The 26715-nt window shown below is 44.9% G+C and overlaps 1 protein-coding gene across 3 annotated transcripts; it reads left to right on the forward strand.

Moving 5' to 3' along the window:
* Window positions 1-407: 407 nt before the first annotated feature.
* Window positions 408-26593, forward strand: LOC109893480 (sphingosine 1-phosphate receptor 2). 3 transcript variants are annotated; one of them, XM_020486709.2, is made up of 2 exons: window positions 408-1025; window positions 23108-26593. In XM_020486709.2, the coding sequence occupies exon 2, from the start codon at window positions 23267-23269 to the stop codon at window positions 24386-24388; it is 1122 nt and encodes a 373-aa protein (XP_020342298.1). In that variant the 5' UTR covers window positions 408-1025; window positions 23108-23266; the 3' UTR covers window positions 24389-26593. The 3 variants fall into 3 exon arrangements, with proteins under 3 accessions (XP_020342298.1, XP_020342299.1, XP_020342300.1); XM_020486710.2 differs by having other exon boundaries at window positions 411-926; XM_020486711.2 differs by lacking the exon at window positions 408-1025 and adding an exon at window positions 16038-16428.
* Window positions 26594-26715: the final 122 nt, after the last annotated feature.

Consider the following 26715-nt stretch of genomic DNA (forward strand, 5'->3'; position numbering starts at 1 on the left):
ATAGACTCCCCTTTTTTCTACTGTGTTATTGACTTGTTAATTGTTTATTCCATGTGTAACTCTGTGTTGTCTGTTCACACTGCTATGCTTTATCTTGGCCAGGTCGCAGTTGCAAATGAGAACTTGTTCTCAACTAGCCTACCTGGTTAAATAAAGGTGAAATAAATTAAAAAAAAATAACATCTAATTACAAATAATGTATGGGAAACACTGAAATTCTTCAGTATATGAATAGCCTGTATGCCAGAGACAGTAATTGCAGTACTGTAGTCTGTCAGAAGAGTCCTCGGATCTCAGGCTAGTTTAGATTTGGAGGAGCACTGGACTCACGTTCATCCAGGGAGCGCGAGTGCTCCGGAAGTGAGGTGGTGGAACATTAAGGACGAAAACATCTGGACTTCATTTGTACACTGGACAGAGAAAAACTCACAATGAAAATGCAATTTGTTATCCTGTAAGTCTAATTAGTGACTATGAATAAAGGTAGAGGGTTTATCTGAACATTATAAGTGAAAACCATTAACCACCAATGGGACTGGTGTTCATATTCTGTAGTAGGACGTTTCGACAGTGGTTCTGAGGAAATATGTGTGTGACCGGCGCGTAATGTGCGCGCGCCTCCCTGTTGTTCCAAAGCCGGTGGAGCTGTTGTTCTCAGAGTTAGAGAAGGAACAACCACACGGACACTGGGAATAGAGCAACAAAGGAGAAAGTATGAGCCTAACGAAAAGTCTTAGGCATTGTCTTTAAAGTATTTTGTATTGGGAATCATTCAGTCTTCGCAGTATATACTTCTTTTTTTAGGCAGAGTAGTTCCAGCTATGGATTTACCTTTGACCAGACAAGCAACACTGCCCAGTCGTCATCCGAACTTTTGATTGTCCTCATTACCCTCGACCCAGAAGAAGACCGCCCTCACAAATCAGGTGAACTTTTGAAAATGCATTTGATTTGGAGATAGGTAGCCACATGCTACACCTTTGTCGACAACAACCACAACTACACCGGCCGACTTCGCACATGGGGTAAGTGGTTTCATGTGTAAACCTACCAGCCAAATTGTACAATTGTGGCAAGTGTACACTCTACACGTGCCGTTTGTTAGAAAAACAAAGAAACTATCAATCAATGAACAATGTGCAGCGAGTCTGCAACACACGAGGGCGGTTATGAACTTCGCCCACTTTGGGAAGATATAGCCTATTATTTTATATTAACCTACCCAAAGACCTATTGCACGTTTTTAGTTGCAACCACTGACGTCTAATCACACAGGATTGTAACCCTAATGATACTAGAATTGGGCAGCATGAATGATTACCAGGATGCAGTCAAACGTGTTGAGAGGTTATCAGTATATAACCTAAAAGGAAACCACACACAAATTCTAAGAGAAGCTTATGGGTGTCTTGGGTGATGCCTTATTAGTGTCCCTCAAGGTTGTACTTTAGATGGTTAATCGAACAACCAGAAAATGATCCCTCAGTAAATATGTTGTTTTTATTCTCCGAGAATAACAGATGTTTTGGAACGTTGTGTTTAATGAGTAACATGATCCATTAAATATTAACAAGCCACCGTGCCCGCTGCTGGCGGATCCACTACTGCTCAATGTGTATTGTAGTTTGTCGAGGGGGGTGGGGCTGTGGTCCCCTGGCTTTAGCTTCGCATGGGGCTTCTATACGTCTTGTAGCGGTTGCAAGACCCGCTGTGCCCCCCTCGTGTGTTGTCGAGGTCCGCTCATCCGTCACTGTAAAGGGCGCATTGTCCTGAAAGGATGTTTTAATAAAACAAAAGGCTCCATTATACCATCTCACCGGAGCGGAGCTGCTTGGTGGGCGGATCGGGGTCCTCAAGTGCCTGGTGGATTAAACCTCATTTCCATTCTAAAATGTTTTCAAGTGTTCCAAAATGACTTAAGGCTAATATATATATATATATATATATATTTTTAGCAACACTGCTCAGTTTTATCTTAAAAGATAAAGAAACTGTTCATAATTCTATTGTAAAAGCCCTTACCTACTTGCTGCACACTTTCACAAACCATTACATTAGGCTGACCTATTTGTTCTGTCATACTGTACATGTATTATATGCTGAGGTCTTAACTGACTACAGAATCAAATCAAAGTTTATTTGTCACATGCTTTGTAAACAACAGGTTTAGTCTACTAGCCCTTTCCAACAATGAAGAGAGAAACATAAAAAAATTATAGAAAAAATGTATTACACAAGGAAAAAATACACAATGAGTAATGGTAACTTGGCTATATATACTGGGTACCAGTATGTAGTCGATGTGCAGGGGTACTTAAAAAAAAAAATTCGCCTTTTATTTAACCAGGTAAGCTAGTTGAGAACAAGTTCTCATTTACAACTGCGACCTGGCCAAGATAAAGCAAAGCAGTACGACACAAACAACAACACTGAGTTTCACATGGAATAAACAAGCGTACAGTCAATAACACAATAGAAGAAAAATGAGTCTATACAGTGTACAAGGTAATTGAGGTAGATATGTATTATAGGTAGGGGTAAAGTGACTAGGCAACAGGATAGATAATAAAAAGCAGCAGCGTGTGTGATGAGTCAAAAGAGAGCGCAAAAAGGTTAAATGTAGATATTTGGTTAACTATTTAGCAGTCCTACGGCTTGGGCGTAGAAGCTGTTCAGGGTCGTTTTGGTTCCTGACTTGGTGCATCGGTACCGCTTGCCGGGTGGTAGCAGAGAGAACAGTCTATGACTTGGGTGGCTGGAGTCTTTGACAGTTTTTAGGGCCTTCCTCTGACACTGCTTGACATTACAGTTCAGCGTGTTGAATATGTGGATTAAGATGTGTGGAACAAGATGTGTCATAATTGTCTGGGTTGTGTGGATTTAGGTGACTGCGGTGATGTCTGTTATGGTGTGTTTATGACCCATTCTGCACCCTGGCCAGGATGAATGAAATAGTGTTTGTTAGGAGCACAGTTTTGGGTCAAATTGACAATGAAAAGCATAAAGGCACCCTGCACGTTTCTGCTCTTTGAAAGAACAGCATTATGCAAAAACACCTTACAGACACACCCACACAGAATGAGGGTGTCGGTAATCTATTCATGGGTAAGAGAAACACAGAGATAAGCTGATAAGGAGGAGGAACTAGTGTTTTATTACCCTGATAAAAACACCCATCCATCATTCTCTCTCTCTCTCCTCAGCTCACTCTCTTCAGTGTCCCTGGTCATTAAACATCTCTAAAATGTTAAAAGCTCCTGATGACATCAGCTCATACTTAACCAATGGCAACAGAGCGCTAAACTAACTGAATGCTCTGATACACATGGGAACCACGACAGACAAAAAGCCCCAAATAAAGACGAGCAAACATTTCTCCATGATAACATCATTTGAGAGGGGTGGTGGGTGGGAGAAGGACATGCACTGAGTGTACAAAACATTAAGAACATCTGCTCTTTCCATGACATAGACTGACCAGGTGAATCTATGTGAATGCTTATTGATGTCTCTTGTTAAATTCACTTCAATCAGTGTAGATGAAGGGGAGAAGACAGGTTAAAGACAGATTTAAGCCTTGAGACAATTGAGACATGGATTGTGTGTGTGCCATTCAGAGGGTGAATGGGCAAGACAGATTTAAGTGCTTTTGAACAAGGTAAGGTAGTAGGTGCCAGGCACACTGGTTTGTGTCAAGAACTGAAATGCTGCTGGGTTTTTCACGCTCAACAGTTTCCTGTGTGTATCAAGAATGGTCCCCCACCCAAAGGACATCCCGCTAAGCATTGGAAGCATTGGGGTCAACATGGGCCATCATCCCTGTGGAATGCTTTGGACACCTTGTAGAGTCCATGCCTGACAAATCGAGGCTGTTCTGAGTGTAAAGGGGGGAGGTGTTCATAATGTTTGGTGTTTTCAGTGTATGTAGGTGGAGAAGAATATCAGGTGTGAGATGGGGATGTTGTGGGAATGCTGTGGGTTGTTTCGGGTGTGGATGGGACGCCTGTGCTACCGGGGGGGTTGACAGGCTGGAGATAGATATAACCTGATCCAGGCGACTGGCCATCTGCTTTGGGACCATGTGACCTCACGGCTCATTACACTAGAACAAAACCCGCCACGCCGCTGCCACAACTGACCTCTGCCAACCCTCTTCACACACGTTCACTTCACACACTCTCATCTCTGGCCCAAGTGACAGAGTCCTGGAGTGCTGCTGTTAACAGCTCCAACACACCAACAGTCAACCATCCACACAGTGTAACCAGGCAGACATGACAGCAGCATCCACACAGTGTAACCAGGCAGACATGACAGCAGCATCCACACAGTGTAACCAGGCAGACATGACAGCAGCATCCACACAGTGTAACCAGGCAGACATGACAGCAGCATCCACACAGTGTAACCAGGCAGACATGACAGCAGCATCCACACAGTGTAACCAGGCAGACTTACTGTTAAAGACAAAAAAAGGATTTAGAGGGATTCATTGGATCTCATGCTCTGGCTCTGACACATGTTTTTGGGTTTAGCAGTCCGTATAGAGTGAATCTAAACTCCATGATGTCAGACTGCTCTCTGGTTAAATCCAGCAGATCATGACATCATCATGTTGGGGTCAGGTCTCTGGGTGCTGTTACCCACCCTGGCTCCTTCCTTGCTCAGTCACCAGTTTATCCCTCATGAACTGAACCCCCCCCCCCCCATGGGCCCTAGGGTCACCAAAGCCTACTGAATGGAGGAAGACTGCGAGGAGAAGTAGCGCGTGAGAAATGCAAGTCAAATCAATGGACAAATAAATAAACCAATGTAGAAAGTAAACGGATGGATAAATAAATTGATGAAAATTCAGCAGTGGGAACTGGATGTGTGGGATTATTTCTTGGCCAGGTCGGAAGCCGGGTCACATGGGGGTTGAAGTCGGAGGGAGATGTGGGTGGGGTCGTCCCTAAAGGATGCTCATGTTTCAGCTCCAATCCTGGGAGAGCGAGGCCACTAATACGAGCAGTGAGAAGTCTTTTTCCTTAGGGACGCTGAAGCCTCTTGTTGTCTACTACACATAGCCACTTTACTTTAGTCAGTCATTTCAGAAAGGAGTACGGACAGCGGAAAGATCAGAGAAGGGAACAACGGGTGCAACAACGTTCTGGCTTGTACAGGCAGGGTTAAAAGGAAACCGTCACGTGTCAATCCCCTACTTACAGATAAGAGCTGCAGCACTGACAAAAAATGTATCCTACGACCAATGTGTGTGATGCCTTTACAGGGGTGGATCCCCAAATAAATGTATCCTACAACCAATGTATGTAATGCCTTTACAGGGGTGGATCCCCAAATAAATGTATAAAGTGATCAAAACAAATGTAGTTAGCGCAATATTCTAGATAAAAGGATAAGTAGCATATCATTTATAAATGTGTGCGTGCTCTTCTCCTTCAGGAAAACATTTGCTGACTCAAAGGGGGTGTGGCGGGTATTAAAACACTTCTGCGCTACCTGCCGTGAGGATCAGTGGAGGCTGCTGAGGGGAGGACGGCTCATAATAATGGCTGGAACGGAGTGACTGGAATGGCAACAAACACATGGAAACCATGTGTTTGATGTATTTGAGACCATTCCCCTCCAGCCATTACCACAATTCCGTCGATCCCAATTAAGGTGCCACCAACCTCCTGTGGTGTGGATACTCTTGTGCATCCTCTATCGAAGTTGGTAATCGAGGGGGGGAGCAACCTCCTTCGTTCGCCTACTAACGAATTAACACTCAACCACTTATCGGTTTTACCGGGTCACAGAGGAGAGAGGAAGGAGAAGTCTTTTGCCCAAATGAGAATCTCCGCTAGCCTGAAAAACACTTTTCCTGGGTGTGGCAGCTGTAGAAAAATAAGTGCCTTCTGTTCACAGGCTGCAAGCTGCAACAAACAGCTGACAGCATGTAGCTTTCTGATACACAGCCAAGAACTGGGAGTGTCTCCGTTCAGGAAATATATGGCCTGCTCTGCTTTTTTCCCATTCCCTACACACATACACAGACACATGAAACTATTTCCAAAAGTAATCTGTCTAACACACCCGGACTCGCTGTCAGACGTGATCTCAGGAATACTTTATAAATATTTAGTTGAGCAGACATTTGGAGGAGGGAAAAGGTTTGGGGTATTTCAGTCCAGGATGATGTTTAAATTCCTTACCCAAATCCAACAGCTTTAAAAGGTCCTGTTACATATCCCGTCTTCTCTAGTCACTTAACCATAAACGTATCCTTGGCTACGCACCCTAATACCCTCACCAACATACCAGCATGCCTGACATATCATTAAAGGGATTTGGTTCAAATCATCCTGCACAGTTGTGATAGAGGCATGTCTGTATCATACAGTATTTTTAACTTCACTGTGGACCACCCATAGACTGGCAGAAACTTTCTGCCAGTCTAAGTAATTAGGCTAAGAAAGGTTATTGGATTGCAATATTGGATATTTCATCCATGGCACATGAAACAATAACAAACCACCTCAACATTTTCATTTTGGTTTTGTGGCTTTCGAAGAAGGCGACAACACTTTGAGAACTGTACAGTGTGCGAATACTGTGATTTACGGTAGGGAGGGAGTGGAATGAGCTCCGCTCTCCTGCTACAGCTGTATGGTTAATCAATGTGGTCAGATTGTGGTTTCCTGGTGTCTGGTCAATCCCAGTCAGTGGTCATGTTTCAGTGATGTTGGAGCAGGTACACATGGAGATGTGTGGTTTGGAACCCCACCCCCACCCACATCCCTCCATTCTGGCAGCCATTGTTATTCTGAACTGGCTTTGTTTGTGCAGCTGGAAGAAAAGCTGTGCTTCTTCAACCCCCCCGCATGGAGAAGGAGGGAGACAAGGAGTTGGAGTCAGGCCTTTCAGGATTGTTCAAGCTCAGATTAAAGTTCTTAGAGCAGTGTTTGACTCGCTTACTGAGACTTCGATCTCTGAAAGAAGGTCTGTTCCATGAACAACGTATTGGTGATAAATCTCTAATGTGTGATTATGAATAAAGATGGATGTGGCAGACTGACAGACTCTGTATTGGCTGGCCTACTTCCTCTCATTAACTGACTGACATACTGAAATGGGATTTTAAGTGAACTACACAAAGAAAAACACACCACGAGTAACTGAACTGGAGTGAGCTCATGCAGCAGTTCAGAATGCTTTATAGGAGTTGGCAGATCAATTTGAAATGGACGATGTTTGTCTCAACGTGAGACAGGTCAAATGTTGTAACTCTTGTGAGATCGTCTCTCTGCTCCCGGTCAAAGTCAAGTAGCCGTTCTCTCACTGCCCTCGAAACCATACCCCCACATCATGGCAGAGTACTTTCAGACCTGCTTACTATTAATATTATAGCATACATACACACATACAACTGTTCCGTCAAGGTACCTTTTAGAGAGGTTGCAAGCCAGTGGAATAGTCGTAGCATGGCGCAAACTCCCAAATCTTTTCAACTGTTATTGTGACTGCTGTATACATACCACCTCAGGCCAATCAAAATAATAAACTGGCGCTTAACGAGCTGTACAAGGCTATAAACAAGCAGGAAGCTCTACACCCAGCGGCCGCCTTTCTGGTTTCCGGCGATTTTAATTCGGCATCGCTAAGACACGCGATGCCCCACTTCCATCAACACGTCTCCAACGCCACGAGGGGAGAAAGTCATAGACCACTGCTATTTTACCCATAAGCAAGCATACAATATCCTCCAAATCAGATCATGACTCCGTACTGAGACTCCACCGATTTAACGTTGACGAGTTTACCACCACCGTCAATGACTTCATTAGAAAATGCATCAGCAACGTTGTTCCCACGGTCAGGGTTTGCTACTTCCTCAATCAAAAGCCCTGGATTAACACAGGTTGGCGCTAACCTAAAGAGCATGGCTACCGCACACAGCGCTATCGCAGACAACCCTGCCATCCAGGACCTCTGTTAGGCAGTGTGAAAGAAGGCCCGGAAAGTCATCAAAAAACCCAACCGCCGAAGCCATAGACAATTTTCTCAGCTGCCGCTCGGCATGAGGTACCAGTGTATCAAGTCTGACACCAACAGGCTCTTGAACAGCTTCCATGCCCAAGCAATACGACTGACAAATAGCTAACCAAATAGCTACACAGACTTTAACTTGTATCTTTATTTACCTTTTATTTCAGTATTTGCACTGTCTATGCACACTCACAGGGCCCTACACACTCACAGGGCCCTACACACTCACAGGGCCCTACACACTCACAGGGCCCTACACACTCACAGGGCCCTACACACTCACAGGGCCCTACACACTCACAGGGCCCTACACACTCACAGGGCCCTACACACTCACAGGGCCCTACACACTCACAGGGCCCTACACACTCACAGGGCCCTACACACTCACAGGGCCCTACACACTCACAGGGCCCTACACACTCACAAGGCCCTACACACTCACAGGGCCCTACACACTCACAAGGCCCTACACACTCACACCCACTGTCACTCCAACACACACACACACTCGCTCCATCATTCGCTCACTCACACATAATATGCACATTCATTTATACGGACTCTGCACACCTACTCACATGCAAGCTGCTGCTACTCTGTTCATCTTTATCTCATATCCTGTTGTCCAGTCACTTTATCCCTATGCATATCTACCTCCATCACTCCAGTATCCCTGCACCTGTAAATATGGTATTGGAACTGACTTTTTAAATATTTGCCTTATATAGTATGCCTACTTTCTTACGTTATTTATGTTATTATGTATATCATATATATTATTCTTCTAATATTAAATTGTTATGGATTATTGCATTGTTGGGCTTTGAGTTAGCAAGAAAGGCATTTCTCTGTACTTGTGCATGTGACTTGAAACTGAACCTCTTGGGTTGTTTCCGTACAGCTCACTGTGCCTCTGTATGTGGTCTGCTTTTACCATGTACTGTAACTGTATGTGTCCCGTCTCGGGGGATTGGTGCTCTTATATGTCAGTGCTCGGGAGGTCTCTGGGTGTCGAAATATCCTCGTTGTTTTTCATGAGACACATTGGCTAGCTCTTGATTGTTTTTTCTAAAGAAAATGTCATCCTGTCTAAAACTTTGTTGAATGTTCGTAGGGCGTGTTCTCTCACTAGGCAACCATGTATTTTTCTGACAGCAAAGCTCTGAATACAGGTCTGTATTAATAAAATACGGAAGGCTTCAATGCAGCATCTAAAACAGAATCTAAAAGCAATCAGAACTGCGTTGTCCCCCTCTGTTCGGCCCTATAGATGCTACCATATTTTTTTACACACTTCTCATCTCTTTCATTGGCACCATCCCCCTCTCCTCTATTGTGGCCTCCCAGCTCTCTGTCCCGTGACAGTCTGCTGTTATTGATGCATAGAAAGATCACAGGAACATCAGAGGAACAAGCATGCAGTTTGTCGTGTCACAGTCACTGCCTGCACCCTCACCACCAATTTGTGCACACACACACACAACTAATATTGCACACACATAGAGATGTGTCAAAGCATTTGGAATCTGCTTCTATAGTGCTTACATTCATTAACATGCACAGCATGCACGATCACATGCATGCTGTGCACTATCCCAAACCCTCATTACACACTGTATCCTAGCCAGGCAATAGAATAGAACCGGAGTAGGGTTGGAGTCCAAGTTCGAGCATCAGGTCAGAATAGGAGCTGGGACAAAGAAAAGGTGAATGTGCATTCAAAGCCTATTCGTTTAGGAGTACCTGACTGTGTTAAACAACAACACAGAGATGTGAGAATAGCAGCGCTGCTGAAACCTGAAACAAGCACACCTCATCCTCCCTTGAGCTCAGCTGTTAGTTCCATATCTGACCCATAATGGAACACCTTGTTCCAAACTGAAAGGTTCTGACCCAGACCAACCGGTTATGTTCAGGTCCAACAGAAGAACAGAGCTCCTTGTCCCCCCCCCACTGCTCTGAGCGAGCCAGGATACTGGTTCGAGACTGACTTGGCCTGCTGTAACTCTACGGAGCCTTGCGCTCACATTCTTTTCAGTTTCAGAGCTGGATGGAGGCAAGCAGGCCTCCGAGCTGAGTGTAAATATTCCGAGCCTTGCCTCTGTGGTTTACCAGTAATGTGACTAGTGTGTACGTGTCTTAGTGCCATGAGAACATTAGCCTACTGTTATCTTTTACTACCCCGCTTCCTTTGTGACACTAACCACGTTTCCGTCCACAGTTTTTATGCAAGTAAAGTCATACCTTTTTATAAAAAATAAATCACGACAGCAATGATGGAAACAAAGTGTAGGTAGATAGATAATTTTGTGTCTGTAAAATGTATTATGTGAGAAATGGAGGTGGAAACACCTTTTTATGTGCAAATATTGATATAATAACCATCATATCAAAGTAAACTTGGAGTCACGCGATGACATGTGTGTGGTCCTCCCACTACGACTCAGGAAACCATGCAGTTTATTAAGCTACAGATGAAACAAGTTGTGATGAACTTCACAGGGTGGAGCTTGATGCTCCTTTCCAATAACTGTTTGGGGTCTTATTCTGGTGACATGATGATCGATGCTTGACCGCTGTTTGACAAATACAAATATTCTCGCTCTTATCCATAATAATCTCATCATGTAGACTAGCCTACCCTCACTGTATCTGTGAGTCCACATGCCAAGACTAGAGTAGGAACATGTGCTATTTAACAAAACATTTTGTGACAACACTATTGGGAGAGTTGAATTTAATGGAAACCCATTCAACTTTTTAGATTTTTATTTGGTACAAGCAAAAAACAATGTCATCGCACAGATTTTTTGGTTGAAACACACTACTGGTGAGGAAATTCACACATTTTCTTTGTGCTGATGTTAGTCTATTCACATACAAATCTGTCGCCAACTGGATGGAAACCTAGTTACTGTGATCTCTTGAGCGATGTATAACTGCTAAGGTTGTTGCGAACCTTTCGTGTGAAATGAGTGTTGAAATGATGTGGTGTGATGACGGCTCAGGGTGTCATGACGAGCCTCAAACCAGAGAGTGGTTGGTTCCTTTATATGGAGTCATGAGGCCTTAATACGGAAATGTAAGAACATGTCTGCTCCAGATGTTGTCTAAGTCAGCTCTTTGTGCCCTTGTGCTTTGATCTCTGTGGTAAGTGTAAAGTATACCAGAGGAGGAGGGGGAACACAGAGGGAAATGTGGTCCCTTTAAATCAGGACGCCGGATGAAAGAGAAATATGCAGAATAGTGCGACTTAAGAATATGAATAATTTGGCAGTGTGCCCCGTGGGACGGGTTGACAGGAATGGACTGAGGGTAAATGTATTACAGTTATTGCCTCTAAGGCGCCACACCCTCTCATGCATTGCCCCTCCCGTTGGGTAGGGGCAATGCTGCACGATGCCCTTCTTTAGTTGTCCCTCTCAAGTGGAGGGAGAGAGGGCACATATCCATACATTGAAAGTCAACATTGCTTCTTGCCCGAACTGTGCAGACAGAAACTAGACCCCCAAAAGAGGCTGTGCTCTAACTGTCATCTGCTGATGAGGGGAAGGTCAATCCCTAATTACAAGATTACCTATCATTCAGCAAGATTTTAACAAATCCCCACACCATACGACAAGGGGGGAGAGGAAGACATTCTGTCTTTGAAGCTAAAAACAATGTGCCTTCCAGGGAAGAAGTTAGCATCTCTGCAAATTAGAGTTCTGTAACAAAAAACAGAAGTAGATCTCTAGTCACAGTATGTAAGAAAATATATTTGTTATTTTTTTCTGCATCAGTAGAAGTTATCTGACTCTGTACTACTATAGCTATGCAGTGATAACGCATGAACGTAAATATTCAATGATCATTACTGGACTAATATTTCACTATAACTATTCTAAACAATACGTCCAAGTGAAGAGCCAGAGGAATGTGTTTGTCTCGGACATGGTTTGGTAAGTTTACACAAAGCAAGCTACAAAGACGTTTTTCCACCATATTTAAAAAAATCTTTCTCCGAATGTGTTTCACTCCCCCACAATCAGTCAGTCCACGGTGTAGCCAGCTCCACAAAGCCAGGTGCTACAGAACTGTATGTCAAAGGTCAAATCACAGACAGACCAAGTGATTCACTCTCCAGTCCAAAGTCTGCTCGTGGAGATTTCACCATAGCCATTTCCTTTGTTTAGGAAATTGAGCTCTAAACAGTTGTGAATATCAGTGTCAAAGTGGTATGCATATAGATAAGATTATGTTGGTGTGTCTGTGTGAGTGATAATATTTTTCTTTATGGCATTTTGCAGGTGTCTGTGTGTATCTCTGTGTCTGGTCCACGGGCACGCGTGTGTTGTTGTGTGGCGTTTCAGTGTTTGTCAACAATCTCCCCAAGGAGAAGTGGGTGTGGAGTCAGGCGCAGGAGAAAGCAAATTTCGAAAAGGGCGTTTTATTAACAAGTCCAAAGAACAGGAAACAGGACTACAACAGTAGCCTCAAAACAACTGGACCCCGTCCAGGAAAAAAACACCTGTTCAACAGAAGACAAGAAAACGCAACCCAAACTAAATACCAGCAAACGTAACAATCCCACACAAAACCCAGAGGGTATGGTGAGATAAAATACCCCCCCCCCCCCCCCCAATTACCCTAAATCAAACACAGGTGAAACACAAGACGGACACAACCAAATGAAAAGGATCGGTGGCAGCTAGTAGACTGGCAACGCCGAGCACCGCCCGAACAGGGAGAGGAGCCACCTTCGGTGGATGTCATGTGTGTTGCTATTTGTGTTTTTTTTTTCTCCTGGTGTGGGTTTCAGCCCTGGCTGCCTGGCTGTGCGGTTGTGGGTGTTATCAGCCTGCCTGTCAACACTGAGCCATTTAGAGGAGATAACACCAGGCAGTAAGAAGGCCAGGGGAGGATCACTGCTCTCTCTCTTTCTCTCTCTCTCTCACAGATCATCATTGATACCACCACCACCACCACCAACCGACTGCATGACTGTTGCCCTGAAGACTTACCCTGGGTTAATGTAGCAGTTAGTGTTATTTCATTTACGCCTCACAATTGGGTTGTTAATGTTGTATGTATTTTCCCTATGGGAAAACACAATGAGATAAAACCTTTTCTGTTTGTGACTGCAGATGGAACTCAAAGACTTATCTATCTATACAGTGACCGCGGTTAGGGTTTAGGATGAGTGCTGCTCGTGTCTCTTCTGCTCTGTGACCACTCACCTAGCTGAGTTTTTAAAGTCACACTTTATTTGGCCCATCTGTACATGCTGTACAGAGGATCATACTATCTGTTGATAAGCAACTGCTTGCTAGTGTTAGCTAGGATAAGTGTTAAGGTTAGGGTTAAAGCTAGGGTTAGTAGCTAGTTAGTTAGTTGAAATGTTGCTGATAGTCTGTAGAGCATCTACAGATAGACTATTCAAATAGTGTTTCTGCACCTGGTCCTGCTGGTTTTGTGAACTTGAATGCTCTGCCTCTGCTTTTGCCTTGCCCTGGGAACGGACTGAGGGCAATCAATGCTGCAGTGATGGCTGTGAAATCACATCATGTCATGGATGGAGCCCTGGGGCTCAGGGATGTGGAGAGAGAGCAGAGACACACTGCTGCCACCTGCTATCACCAGCAAATTCAGTCCCACTACATCCTGACTGTGAAGCTAAGCTCAGTGTGTGGCTAACTGGCTGGGGCTGTTTAGTCAGTGGGCTGTAGAGGGCTTGTCCTTCCCTGCCCGTTTCCACTATGTAATGACTTGTAGCTATAGAAGAGAGTGTAGCTGGTGTCTGTGTGTAAAGTAGAGACCAGGGGGGGTGTCATCTGATTTGGAAAACGCTGTCTGGTAAAGGGTGATATACAAGTGTCACTTATCGTCTGTAGAGCATCTACAGATTTGTATGCAAATAGTTTGTGTGCATATGAATGCCCATTATTTTGGAATGAGATGTTTGACAAGCAGGTGTCCACATAATTTTGATCATGTAGTGTACATGATCTAAGTGTGTTAGTTGGTATTCAGCAGTCATAAAATGGGCCTTATTTACATTGAAGAGCAACTCCAATATGTGACTTTCAGCTCTGCAGAGATGAGATAATGACTTAGAATGAAATAATGTAGTCATCAAATAGGCCTAAAACAAAACTCCTGCGCTGTCTTGGCTGTGTGCTTAGGGTCGTTGTCCTGTTGGAAGGTGAAATATTGAAATAAAGCCATGTGAATAAATGATGGTTAATAAGTGATAAGCAGTAATGGACAGTCACTACCGTGACTTTTATTTTATTCTCTGTTACAGCATTCAACCCACATAATGCTTTGTGCATTTTAATGTCGTGTCTTTTTAAACTGTGATTTACTTTTGTATTATCTAACTGAAACTAAACTGACCTCAGCGTAGCTCTCTCCAATCCGATAAAATGTTTGTCTGTCTGACAGGAAGAGGTTTTGAGTGAGTTGTGTTTTTAGTCTCTGCGACTGTAGACTTCGTGATTTATAGATCCATACCATAGTGTGTTTGTGCATCTATTATAGATCTATAATGGGTCAACAGAAACCACGTCATGGCAGTACTTGCTGTAGATACTATGTGTGATGTACAGTAGCTTCCAAACATTGTTAGGTTACAGTTCAAATTGATTTGATGAGGGGAAAACATGTTTTATTTGATCTACATACAATACCCCATAATGACAAAGCAAAACAAGTTTTTAGACATTTTAGCTATTTTATTAAAAATAAAAAACTGATAACATTTATATAAGTATTCAGACCCTTTACTCAGTACTTTGTTGAAGCACCTTTGGCAGCGATTACAGCCTCGATTTGTCTTGGGTATGATGCTACAAGCTTGGCACACCTGTATTTATTTTCTGCAGATCCTCTCAAGCTCTGTCAGGTTGGAAGGGGAGCGTCACTGCACAGCTATTTTTAGGTTTCTCCAGAGATGTTCCGTCAGGTTTATGTCCGGGCTCTGGCTGGTTCACTCAAGGACATTCTGAGACTTGTCCCGAATCCACTCCTGCGTTGTCTTGGCTGTGTGCTTAGGGTCGTTGTCCTGTTGGAAGGTGAACCTGCTCTGGAGCAGGTTTTCATCAAGGATCTCTCTGTACTTTGCTCCGTTCATCATTTCCTCGATCCTGACTAGTCTCCCAGTCCTGCCGCTAAAAAACATCCTCACATCATGCCACCACCACCATGCTTCACCGTAGGGATGGTTTCAGGTTTCCACCAGACGTGACGCTTAGCATTTAGGCCAAATAGTTTAATATTGGTTTCATCAGACCAGAGATTCTTGTTTCTCAAACTCCAAGCGGGCTGTCATGTGAGGAGTGGCTTCAATCTGGTTACTCTACCATAAAGGCCTGATTGGTGGAGTGCTGCAGAGATGGTTGTCCTTCTGGAAGGTTCTCCCATCTCCACAGATGAACTCTAGAGCTCTTTCAGAGTGACCATCAGGTTCTTGGTCACCTCCCTGACCAAGGCCTTTCTCCCCCGATTGCTCAGGAAGGTTCCAAACTTCTTCCTTTGATGGAGGCCACTGTGTTCTTGGGGACCTTCAATGCTGTATACATCTTTTTGGTACCCTTCCCCATTTATGTGCCTCGGCACAATCCTGTCTTGGACAATCTACGGACAATTCCTTTGACCCCATGTCTTGGTTTTTGCTCTGACATGCACTGTCAACTGTGGGACCTTATATAGACAGGTGTGTGCCTTTCCAAGTCATGTCCAATCAATTGAATTTACCACAGGTGGACTCCAAGTTGTACTAACATCTCAAGGATGATCAATGGAAACAGGATGCACCTGAGCTCAATTTCGAGTCTCATAGCAAAGGATCCGAAATATGTAAATAAGGTATTTCTGTTTTTGCTGAGGAATTGTTTTTATTTAATCAATTTCAGAATAAGGCTGTAACGTAACAAAATGTGGAAAATGATAAGGAGTCTGAATACTTTCCAAAGGCACTGTATGTTTCAAGCCCCATTGCTTCCTGACTTTATACACTGCATTGTGTCTAACGGTCCTGCTGAGATAGAAATCTCTCTTCCTTCCTGCACTGACATCTTTCATGCTCCATCTCACTGCATTTGTGTTGATACCGCAGAGACACTATTGACACTTGGCGTCAAGGGTGATAACCTGTGGTCAGGGACCGGGGTGGGGGAGGAGGCGTTAAGTGCAAAATGGAACAATCCTCCAGACAGCTAGCAGAGCTCTCAACGAGTATGCTCACCACACCATTAGACGGGCCAAAAATGGAACCCGACAAGGCATCCAATCACAGCAAAGATGGGTCCTACCCAGCGTGGGACTATGATGGATAATGATAACCCATAACCCTCTGGCTGCTCTAAAACCTGAGAGAGATTAGCTAGGAGGAGGAGAGAGATTTCTACTACAGAGGTAAGATTGTGTCTGTCTGGTGCTTTGATGCGAATAAAACAGCTTTAATGTGATAGAGGGGTAGTGTGAAGTAGAGGTCATCTCAGATCCGGATATTTAGATCCAAATCGAATTGGATTTGTGAAATTCCCATCTGACATTTTTTGAAAAATCAATACCCCATCCGATTCGGGTTTCCGAGGTGGACCAGATCCGACACAAAATATGTCAGAAATGTCAATACCTGAACACTTCTCCGTTGCGCAAATACAGCTGTGTCTGTTCCAAGCTCATTGGCGTGGGAAATAGTGAGGACCCAGTTGAAACAAGTTAGTCAACATGGGTCAGGATCCCTGTGGAACGCTTTCAACACCTTGTAGTCCATGACCCGACGAACTGAGGCAGTTCTGGGGACAAAAAGGGGTGCAACTCAATATTGTTGTTCCTAATGTTTTGAACACTCGGGGTACTGTATATGTATGTGCGTCTCTGTGTGTCCATGTGACTGAGTGCAGTTATACAAGACGATGTTGTGTCTGAGGTATCTCAAACACTGATGTCTAGGTTCACTGGTTTCCCCTGCAGCAGGAGAAAGTGGAGCTGGGTAGCTGTGAGTGCTGCAGTGACAGCAGGTGGGTAATGGAACAGCTATCTGGGAGGGGAGCAGCAGGCACTCACATACACACTGCTAATTGGGGCTTATCAGGTGTAGCTGGGAAAGGGAAAACACCACCTGGGGCTTTTGTGAGAGCAGAGCAGGGAGCTATCAGTGGGTCACATGACCACTATGCCGGGATGGGGGGGCTTGGTCTCAGTGTGGGGTTAGGAACCAGATAATTTTGTCCACCAGCCGGCTCTCTCTGTCGAACCACCTAGTTTTACAGCGCCTCAGAACGGGTCTTGACTGGAAGTCTATGGTAGGAGCGGACGAAACAACCGCTGGTTTTAATTGGCTGATCTCTCAGTAATAATTGGCTGATCTCTGTCCATCACCATCTAGCTTAACCCTTAGAACCTCCCCCCTACACTGTGGACTTCAAAGTGCGAGCCACGTAGGTGAGATTGGAAAATCTGAAAGTACGCATCTTAGAAATAGTTTTCACATTTAAAATGTAAATGCCTGAACTCAGAATCAATTGGTTTAATGAGAGAGAACATTTATTTTGATTGACGATTTTGAAGTCCTGTCTACTACACTTCCCTTTCAAGTCCCACTTTGTTGCACAGTGTTACCTAGCTCTCTGCACCAGTCGAGCCCGGGGAAACCAGAGAAGAAGGTTTCAGAAGATCTTTACTATTTGGACTCCTCAATATTCTGCACGGTTCATTTGAATTTCTTACTAAATACACATTGATAAACTTTGAGCAGCTTTGATTATGTAAGACGGATATTATTATCTGGTTGTTTTAATTCTGATCAGTTGTGGATGTAAAACAACCTTGGTGTTGGAGACACACTAGATGGGCTACATGGTCACAAACTAAACTCAGCAAAAAAAGAAACATCCTCTCACTGTCAACTGCGTTTATTTTCAGCAAACTTAACATGTGTAAATATTTGTATGAACATAAGGTTCGACAACTGAGACATAAACTGAACAAGTTCCACTGACAGAAATGGAATAATGTGTCCCTGAACAAAGGGGGGGGTCAAAATCAAAAGTAACAGTCAGTATCTGGTGTGGCCACCAGCTGCATTAAGTACTGCAGTGCATCTCCTCCTCATGGACTGCACCAGATGTGCCAGTTCTTGCTATGAGATGTTACCCTACTCTCCCACCAAGGCACCTGCAATTTACCGGACATTTCAGGTGGGAATGGCCCCTGCCCTCACCCTCTGATCCAACAGGTCCCAGACGTGCTCAATGGGATTGAGATCCGGGCTCTTCGCTGGCCATGGCAGAACACTGACATTCCTGTCTTCCAGGAAATCACGCACAGAACGAGCAGTATGGCTGGTGGCATTGTCATGCTGGAGGGTCATGTCAGGATGATCCTGCAGGAAGGGTACCACATGAGCTGACAAGGTACAAATCTGTCGTTCTGCCCCTGAACAGGCAGTTAACCCACTGTTCCCAGGCCGTCATTGAAAATAAGAATGTGTTCTTAACTGACTTGCCTGGTTAAATAAAAAATAAAAAAATGAGGGAGGATGATGTCTTCCCTGTAACGCACAGCATTGAGATTGCCTGCAATGACAACAAGCTCAGTCCAATGATGCTGTGACACACCACCCCAGACCACGACGGATCCTCCACCTCCAAATCGATCCCGCTCCAGAATACAGGCCTCAGTGTAATGCTCATTCCTTTGACGATAAACACGAATCTGACCATCACCCCTGGTGAGACAAAACCGTGACTCGTCAGTGAAGAGCACTTTTTGCCAGTCATGTCTGGTCCAGCGACGGTAGGTTTGTGCCCATAGGTAACGTTGTTGCTGGTGATGTCTGGTGAGGAGCTTCCTTACAGGCCCTCAGTACAGCCTCTCTCAGCCTATTGCGGACAGTCTGAGCACTGATGGATGGATTGTGCGTTCCTGGTGTAACTTGGGCAGTTGTTGTTGCCATCATGTACCTGTCCCACAGGTGTGATGTTCGGATGTACCAATCCTGTGCAGGTGTTACACGTGGTCTGCCACTGCGAGGACGGTCAGCTGTCCGTCCTGTTTCCCTGTAGCTCTGTCTTAGGTGTCTCAGTATGGACATTGCAATTTATTGCCCTGGCCACATCTGCAGTTCTCATGCCTCCTTGCAGCATGCCTAAGGCACGTTCACGCAGATGAGCAGGGACCCTGGGCATCTTTCATTTGGTGTTTTTCAGAGTCAGTAGAAAGACCTCTTTCGTGTCCTAAGTTTTCATAACTGTGACCTTAATTGCCTACCGTCTGTAAGCTGTTAGTGTCTTAATGACCGTTCCACAGGTGCATGTTCATGAATTGTTTATGGTTCATTGAACAAGCATGGGAAACAGTGTTTAAACCCTTTACATTGAAGATCTGTGAAGTTATTTGGATTTTTATGAATTATCTTTGAAAGACAAGGTCCTGAAAGAAAAGTATATTTTTTTGCTGCGTTTACAAAGCTTTGAGAATGACCCCATATCTAGGCTATGCAGCATGAGCATACATGTTTGGTGATTCGTCTTCGGCTCCTTTCTTGATGCAAATGTGCTCCCTGAAGCGTTTTTTGATTTCCTGTCTCTGATTGACACCTGAGAAACGTATGTCTGGTGCTTGTCTTCCTGTCTCTCGCTGCTGCTTTTTACCTCTTATTTCCTCTCACTCTTTCCATCCATCTCTCTCTCGCTCTCTTTTTACACACTCACAGTGGAGACACCATTCTCCAGCCTGTACTGTATGGCCGAGACCCCTGGTTCTGCAGTAGACCAGTGAACACTAATGTGGGTTAGAGTAGGGCCTTGAGCCATGGCAATACAGAAGCCTGAGGCTTTAGGTTCTTGCACCAGTGTAAAACCTGGCAGTGAAGCCACATGAATCTCACATAGCACACAGACTTGTTCTCTCATTGGATCTAGGCCTAATCCCTCAGTGTAATCTTTCATCTCAGTCACTCTCATCACATCCTGTTGTTGAAGGTAGGTAGGGAAGGAAGGAATCGTGGCAGGTGTGTTTTGGTCTTGGTGCTGAGCATGTGTTTATCTGTTATGGCTACAGCATCATGGATCTGACAGTGATGTATGAGGTGTCAAGACAGTGCACAGCTTTGACTTGTGCCGTATGAGGTTCAGGACTACAGAGCAGTGGAGCAGGAAGCCTGCTGCTCTCATGTCCTGTCTGTCAGCTAGTTGCCGTGGAGACGTCTGGGCCTGTGTGGCACAGGGCAGGGCAGATCAAGGGCGAGACAACAGCACTGCAGGTAAACCAGCCCATCAGGTTTCACACGCTGTCAAATCCCCTGGTCACAGAGATGTCATGTGGCACGCCATGGTCTCCACGGTCACGCACAGTCTGACGGGACCTTGAGCTGCCGACTACTAGCAAAGTCGGAAAAACTATCCTTAGAAATCTGACTGAAGAGACCTAACTGAAAGATGAGCTGAGGGGAAGGAAGAAGCTGCTTCCAAAACATCACATCATCTTCTCTTGCTCTGTTCAGTCTCAGCAGTTTTTAGAGAGCTGGTTTATATTGACTCCTCCAATAACAACATCATTACCGTCTGCAGTAGTAATGTAACCTGATGTAATTACACTGGTGCGGCTGGCAGAGGCACTCAGCCTCAAGTCCTGATTTCTCTCTACTTATGGACACAGGAAACCGGGGGGACGGGCGGCGACCTGATGCTATGATTCCGATAAGGAAATAGGAATATATTAATTGAATTGAATCAACTTTATTGTTCCACAGAGGGGACATTGGATTTGACCCCAGCATAAAATGGGCATACATCAGCACACGTCCAACGGCTAATACAGTTGCAGCAGCCCTATTGGGAGTAGTCTGACCGGGGAGGGAGTGACTCCAGCATGGCTTGGTGTGGCTGTGTTATTCAGGCTGAAAGGCAGAGCTCCTCCACGCCGAAGGAGACTATTGTTCTTTTGTTCCTGCTTGAGGAAACAGCAGAGCATTCTGGTTATTATTAGTAACCAAGAGCAGCTGTGTGTGTGTTCAACCTGTGTGTGTGTGCAGCTAGACTGGTGTGCTGCTCTACTCAGCTCTCTGTGTGTTGAGTATATACTCTTAGGTGTGTGTGACCGTGTGTATAGGGCTATGTTCAGTACATTTCATTCCTGTGTACGGTGCATGGACAGGCACATGACGTTGAAGCCTATATGTGGGGGTCTGGTGTGTGCTGGTATCAGTGTGTGTTTTTGTGAGTGTGTGTGCACGAGTGCGTGAGGGTTTTGTGTGCGTCACAGAGATGTCTCAGATTCCTGCCTTTGTGTCCAGATGCCATTCCACATGGGCACGCCGCTCTTTCCACTCTCCCCAGCTCCTCTCTCCACCCTCCCCGAGGTTTGTCACAGCCCAGTAGACAGGACGGCAGTTAGACTACCTAGCTAGCTACCCAAACAGCAGTAAAAGCGTTTAGATTAGGGAAATGAAGCAGGCAGCAGCAGCTCAGGCTGTAGAGAGGAGGCATGCAGTGAAAGCATCAGGATCAGGTTACTATGAGCTGCTCTCCAGACGCATCTCGTTACCGTCAACGTATTTAAGAGCTCAGACTCTAATCAGCTTTCCAGAACCTCTTTACTGTTGGACAGCTTTTATTTTTGTTTTAACAGACCCTCCTTTTGCTTTCAACACTGTTTTGACATTTGACTACTGATTCCAAGCTTTCTTTATGGACACGTGTGTTATTTGCATACATTTGATTGCAAGTCATTATTTAAACTGTATCATTCAAATGAACAAACGGCTTAATTTGAACTCATTATTGAATGTAAATGTTTAAGGGTAGAGTGGATCTGAAAACCAGTAACACACATCTACTAATTAAAATGTTATGACCCAACTGTGGCTTTTACAACAATCTTAACCAATGACCATGAGAATAGATTTTTCATTTCACTTTAGATTGGTTAATAATATGCTTCCCACAAGTCTGGAAAGTCCCCATCTTGTGATATGCCCTCCAGTGTTTGGGGGGTCATCACGTTGAGGCTTGCCCCTGGCCCTAGTCTGGCTGATCCACGATCTATGCTGCTATGCTGGTGTTAGAGGGACTTCAATAGAGTTAAATGTTGCTCAGTCCGGACAACGATGGTGTGACGGAGCAGAGTGTTGACGGCCAGGTGCTTAGAAATGGTGAGCTTAATATCCGCGGTAGACAGACAGACCTAGCTGCTGTGTGTTCTAGCCTGACGGACCATTAGGTTCTGAGGCTACAGCCTACAGGTGATCTCTGTCTGCAGAAATATCTAGGCTTACTGTTCTGGAATGTCTTGTTTCCTATGTTTCCTCGTACTGGTTTTCCTAGGAATTACAGTTCCAGATTGGTCAAAGAGTGTAACTCTTCATGATAGGTTATGATGATGACGTAAACCTTGCCCTGGAGTCTCTCAATGCTCAACACTAATACACTATCTCCTTACTGCCATTCCAATCCTGTTGCACAGACAAAAGCAGCAACTGTCTGCCTGTGTGGGTGTTTAGCTGGAGATGTAGCAAAAGGACACAGTACACAGTGTATTTGCAGCAGTAGCACATGTGGTAACACACAGTCCTCGCTGTGTAATGCTCAGGGGATAGTTGTGGCTAAAGGCAGATGCCAGATCAGTCCGGATTGGATCTATTTTTGAAACCTAAGACATGTCTGATCACCCCAGGTCCACAGGCCAAAGCAGGCCCTATGGCAGTAAGAATCAGTCACACACACATCACACACAACTGCTCTGATTTGTGTCATAAGAAAGTCTGACCTTAATAAACTATTTCACTGTAACACAGACCAACTCATTACTTTGTCTCTTGACACTTGAATCAACCTTTTTCCACCTCTTAAAATGATTATTTAAAGGGAAAAAAGTTTAAAAAATTTAACTTCATTGTTATCTCCAGCACCACCCCAACATCAACGTGTGAAAATGGTGCTTTTTATATGTTTTGTAGTAAAAAAGTGTTTCCAAAGATATCAACAATTAGTAGGCAATGCCTACTCATAATTGGTTAAAATCACACGATGCACACTATTATATGCCCTGTTAGTAATCCTGACCATGTCTCTATGTTTCTCTGCAGGTGACCCAACCAGGCTTCCTGGGCCACAGAGACGTGATTCTGGGACGGGCACAGTCCCTCCCCTCAGCCTGCCTGCCCTGCGTCGTCTCCCAGACTTCTCCTCTTGAGAGAATGACTATCGGCCCAGACCAGTTCTACTGCCGCCACACCACTGTGTGAATGACTCTTTGTCGAAAAGCCACCGTGCTCTGCCACCCCGTTGTTGCCATGAAGAGCAAGTATTCCCAGTACTACAACCGGACCCTGATCCATGCCTACTATGTGTTTGCCAAGGACATGACCTCGGAGGAGCTGGAGGAGCGCACCAACGGGAAGGCCCAGCTCAGCTCCCTCAACATCGTCTTCGTCATCATCTGCAGCATCATCATTCTGGAGAACTTGCTGGTGCTCATTGCCGTGTTCCGCAACAAGAAGTTCCACTCCGCCATGTTCTTCTTCATTGGGAACCTAGCCTTCTCCGACCTGCTGGCTGGCTCTGCCTACATCGCCAACATCTTCCTATCAGGGCCAAGGACCTTTGAGTTGGTGCCGGTACAGTGGTTCATCCGGGAGGGCACAGCCTTTATAGCGCTGGCCGCCTCCGTCTTCAGCCTACTGGCCATCGCCATCGAGCGCTACATCGCCATCACCAAGGTCAGGGTGTACGGCTCCAACAGGACGTGTCGTATGTTCCTGCTGATCGGGACGTGCTGGGTCACCTCCATCCTCCTGGGGGGCCTGCCGATCATCGGCTGGAACTGCATCAACAACCTGCCTGAGTGCTCGGTCTTGCTGCCTCTCTATTCTAAGAAGTACATCCTGTTTGTGGTCACCATCTTCAGCATCATCCTGCTCTCTATCGGCATCCTTTACGTGCGCATCTACCTGATCGTGCGCTCCAGCCACCAGGAGGCCACCAACTCTCCGGCCTACGCCCTGCTGAAGACGGTCACCATCGTGCTGGGTGTCTTCATCGTGTGCTGGCTGCCCGCCTTCACAGTCCTCCTCCTGGACACCTCCTGCCGCAGGCTGGACTGCCCCGTCCTCTCCAAGGCAGACATCTTCTTCGGCATCGCCACGCTCAACTCGGCACTCAACCCACTGATCTACACGCTACGCAGTAAGGACATGAGAAAAGAGTTCCTGCGCGTGCTGTGCTGCTGGGGGCTGCTGACCAGCGGGCGCCCCACTGACCGATGCCTGGTGCCCCTCAAGAGCTCCAGCTCTATGGAGCACTGTACTAACAAACACGAACACCAGACCACGCCCATCATGCAGGCAGAGTGCACCACCTGTGTCTGACTCAATGCTATAATCACACAGTGTGTGTTTCTGAATGTGAATGTGTGTGCGTGTGTCTGTTCGACTGGGTGTGTGAGAGGGATAGTGTGTGTGATGGGGCTGTGTGCAGGTGAAGAGACTTAAAGAGGAAAGCACACCTGTGAACCCCCCCCCCCATCCCCACTCCAGACCTTCCACACAGAAGACCGTCTTGTCTGTTTGTCTGGAGAGATGTCACAACATTGTTGACTCTCATTACAATCATACCTGTGTGAATTCACAATCAGCATTCAACCGATTCACCACAAGAGCGTGGTAACGCAATCATCCTCGAGAGTGAATTCACTATTATTCAATGAATTCACAATCGCAAGACTTTTTTTAAATCTTATTTTTTAACAATGTTTTAAACATTTTCTTAGGGACTTTCACAGAGTGGAGTCAATCTTTGTTGAGGGAGTCTTGATTATAACGATACATAATTAATGTTCTGCATGTCAACTTGTTTTACATGTATGCAGACTCTCTTATGGAAAGCCAAATCCACAGACACCATATACATAATCGTGATGCTGAGTTGTTGGAGTGTTTTACTGCACCCTGATAATGGAAAGCTTTCACATATTGCACTTTGTAGACATGTAAGCGTTGTGTGATTGTTTATGGCTGTCACCCTCTTGAAAGGTTAAACCACAGAAGTTTCCCTGAGTGAATTATATATGTATCCATACATACAGTACTCATAGGCCAGACGAGACATGAGGCACCCAGGCAGTGACTAGTCCTCACTCAGTACTGCACTCCATGCAGGCCAAAACCCTTACAAGTACCCCTCTAAACCAGGGCTATATATCTTCATATATAAACATACATAGATCCCTTTGATTAACTGCAAAAACAAAAGTACTCTGCTCACATATATTGCATGACATTCCAACTCCTTTGTAAGAACTAATGTGTATTGGTGTACTCCAGTAAGTTCAGCTTGTTCATTAACATTCTCTCGCTCTCTCTCCGCCCACTTAAATCTGTCCCTCTCGCTTTTAATGTTGTCATTTGTAACTAACGTTTCCTAAGAGGAAGGCCCAATCAGAAAACACATTTCTTGAAGTGAGTTGGCACTGATAAATTTCACTCAATTACAGCTACCCAGCAGCCCATAACCAACAGGACTGTTGTTTTAACAAAGTTGTAGCAATGCAGTGGCAGTGTGCTTTCTGTTATTATTGGTTCTTGCTCCAGTGGAATGGGCCTGAATGTAAGTCTGAAGTGTTTGGAGCGAGACCGCTCTATTTTTTTTTACAGTATTATAGATCATTGACTTGTCATTGACGTGCAGAGAGTGGGATTAAACAGGGTAGGTCAATCTCACTGTGAAGTCTTAAAAACAGACTACAACAAATAACAGCAATATCACCACCAAGCATGTCCAGGTAGAATGGTTGAAAAATAGTACAGTCCTGTTCAACACAGGAAGACATGGGATTCGTCCAGAGTAGACACGTCTCATCTTCCCCAATCCCAATAATCCCCCTCCATAAACGAGATCCCGTTTCAAGGGGAGCGGGGGTCTCCATTCCCTTCTCCAAGAGAGGTCGCCCTCTTTATTCTCTGAAGACGCCTAAATAAACTCTTAATTCCTCTAACGACAGGAAGTCCTGTGTTTCATAAAGCGGTTGCTGTTGTTCAGGAAGAACCTCATCTGCCTTTGTCCAGACACACTCACTCTCACTTGGCCACGCTTCTGGTCCTCATATTTCCATGCAGGTTTTTACAGCCTGATAGTTAGACAGCGATGCCTAGCCTGGAATCCAAACTGATATGCTCTGTTACAATTGTTTCACTTCACAATAAACTGAACCTATGAATGTAGATTCCGGGCTAGGCCAGACCAGTAGGAATAGTGAAAGCAATATGGCAGCTTCCATATTGCCTGACTGCCTGCGCTCTCCCGGGTTTCTTAAAAGACACCGCAAACATACCTATCACTTCATTCATGTGTTGTCTAACCCTGTATAAATATATGAATAACTATGTATGTAAGTATGTACAGTATGTATGTATGTATGTATGTATGTATGAACTGTGTTCATGTATGGAATGTCTTGTGTGTCCAGTAGCACTATGCCTGTGTCAGAACGGTACATATTAAACACTAATAGTGGTACATAATTTGTTTTTCTTAAATGCATTCCTTTTTATAAAATAAATGAAGTATCAAAAGAATCCAATGCGTTTTGTGTGTGTGTTTTTAACCAAGTGAATGTGTGCACACAGGTTCATATTTGTGCATGTATTGTATGAGAAAAACATGTTCTGATACGTTTCACTTTCCAGGCCTATTGCCA

Source organism: Oncorhynchus kisutch, linkage group LG6 (assembly GCF_002021735.2).
Source record: "Oncorhynchus kisutch isolate 150728-3 linkage group LG6, Okis_V2, whole genome shotgun sequence".
NCBI classification, from domain to species: Eukaryota; Metazoa; Chordata; class Actinopteri; order Salmoniformes; family Salmonidae; genus Oncorhynchus; species Oncorhynchus kisutch.

Bases quoted from the DNA above. Each gene is read 5' to 3' on its own strand.
- LOC109893480 (XM_020486709.2), top strand. From the start codon at position 23,267: ATGACTCTTTGTCGAAAAGCCACCGTGCTCTGCCACCCCGTTGTTGCC.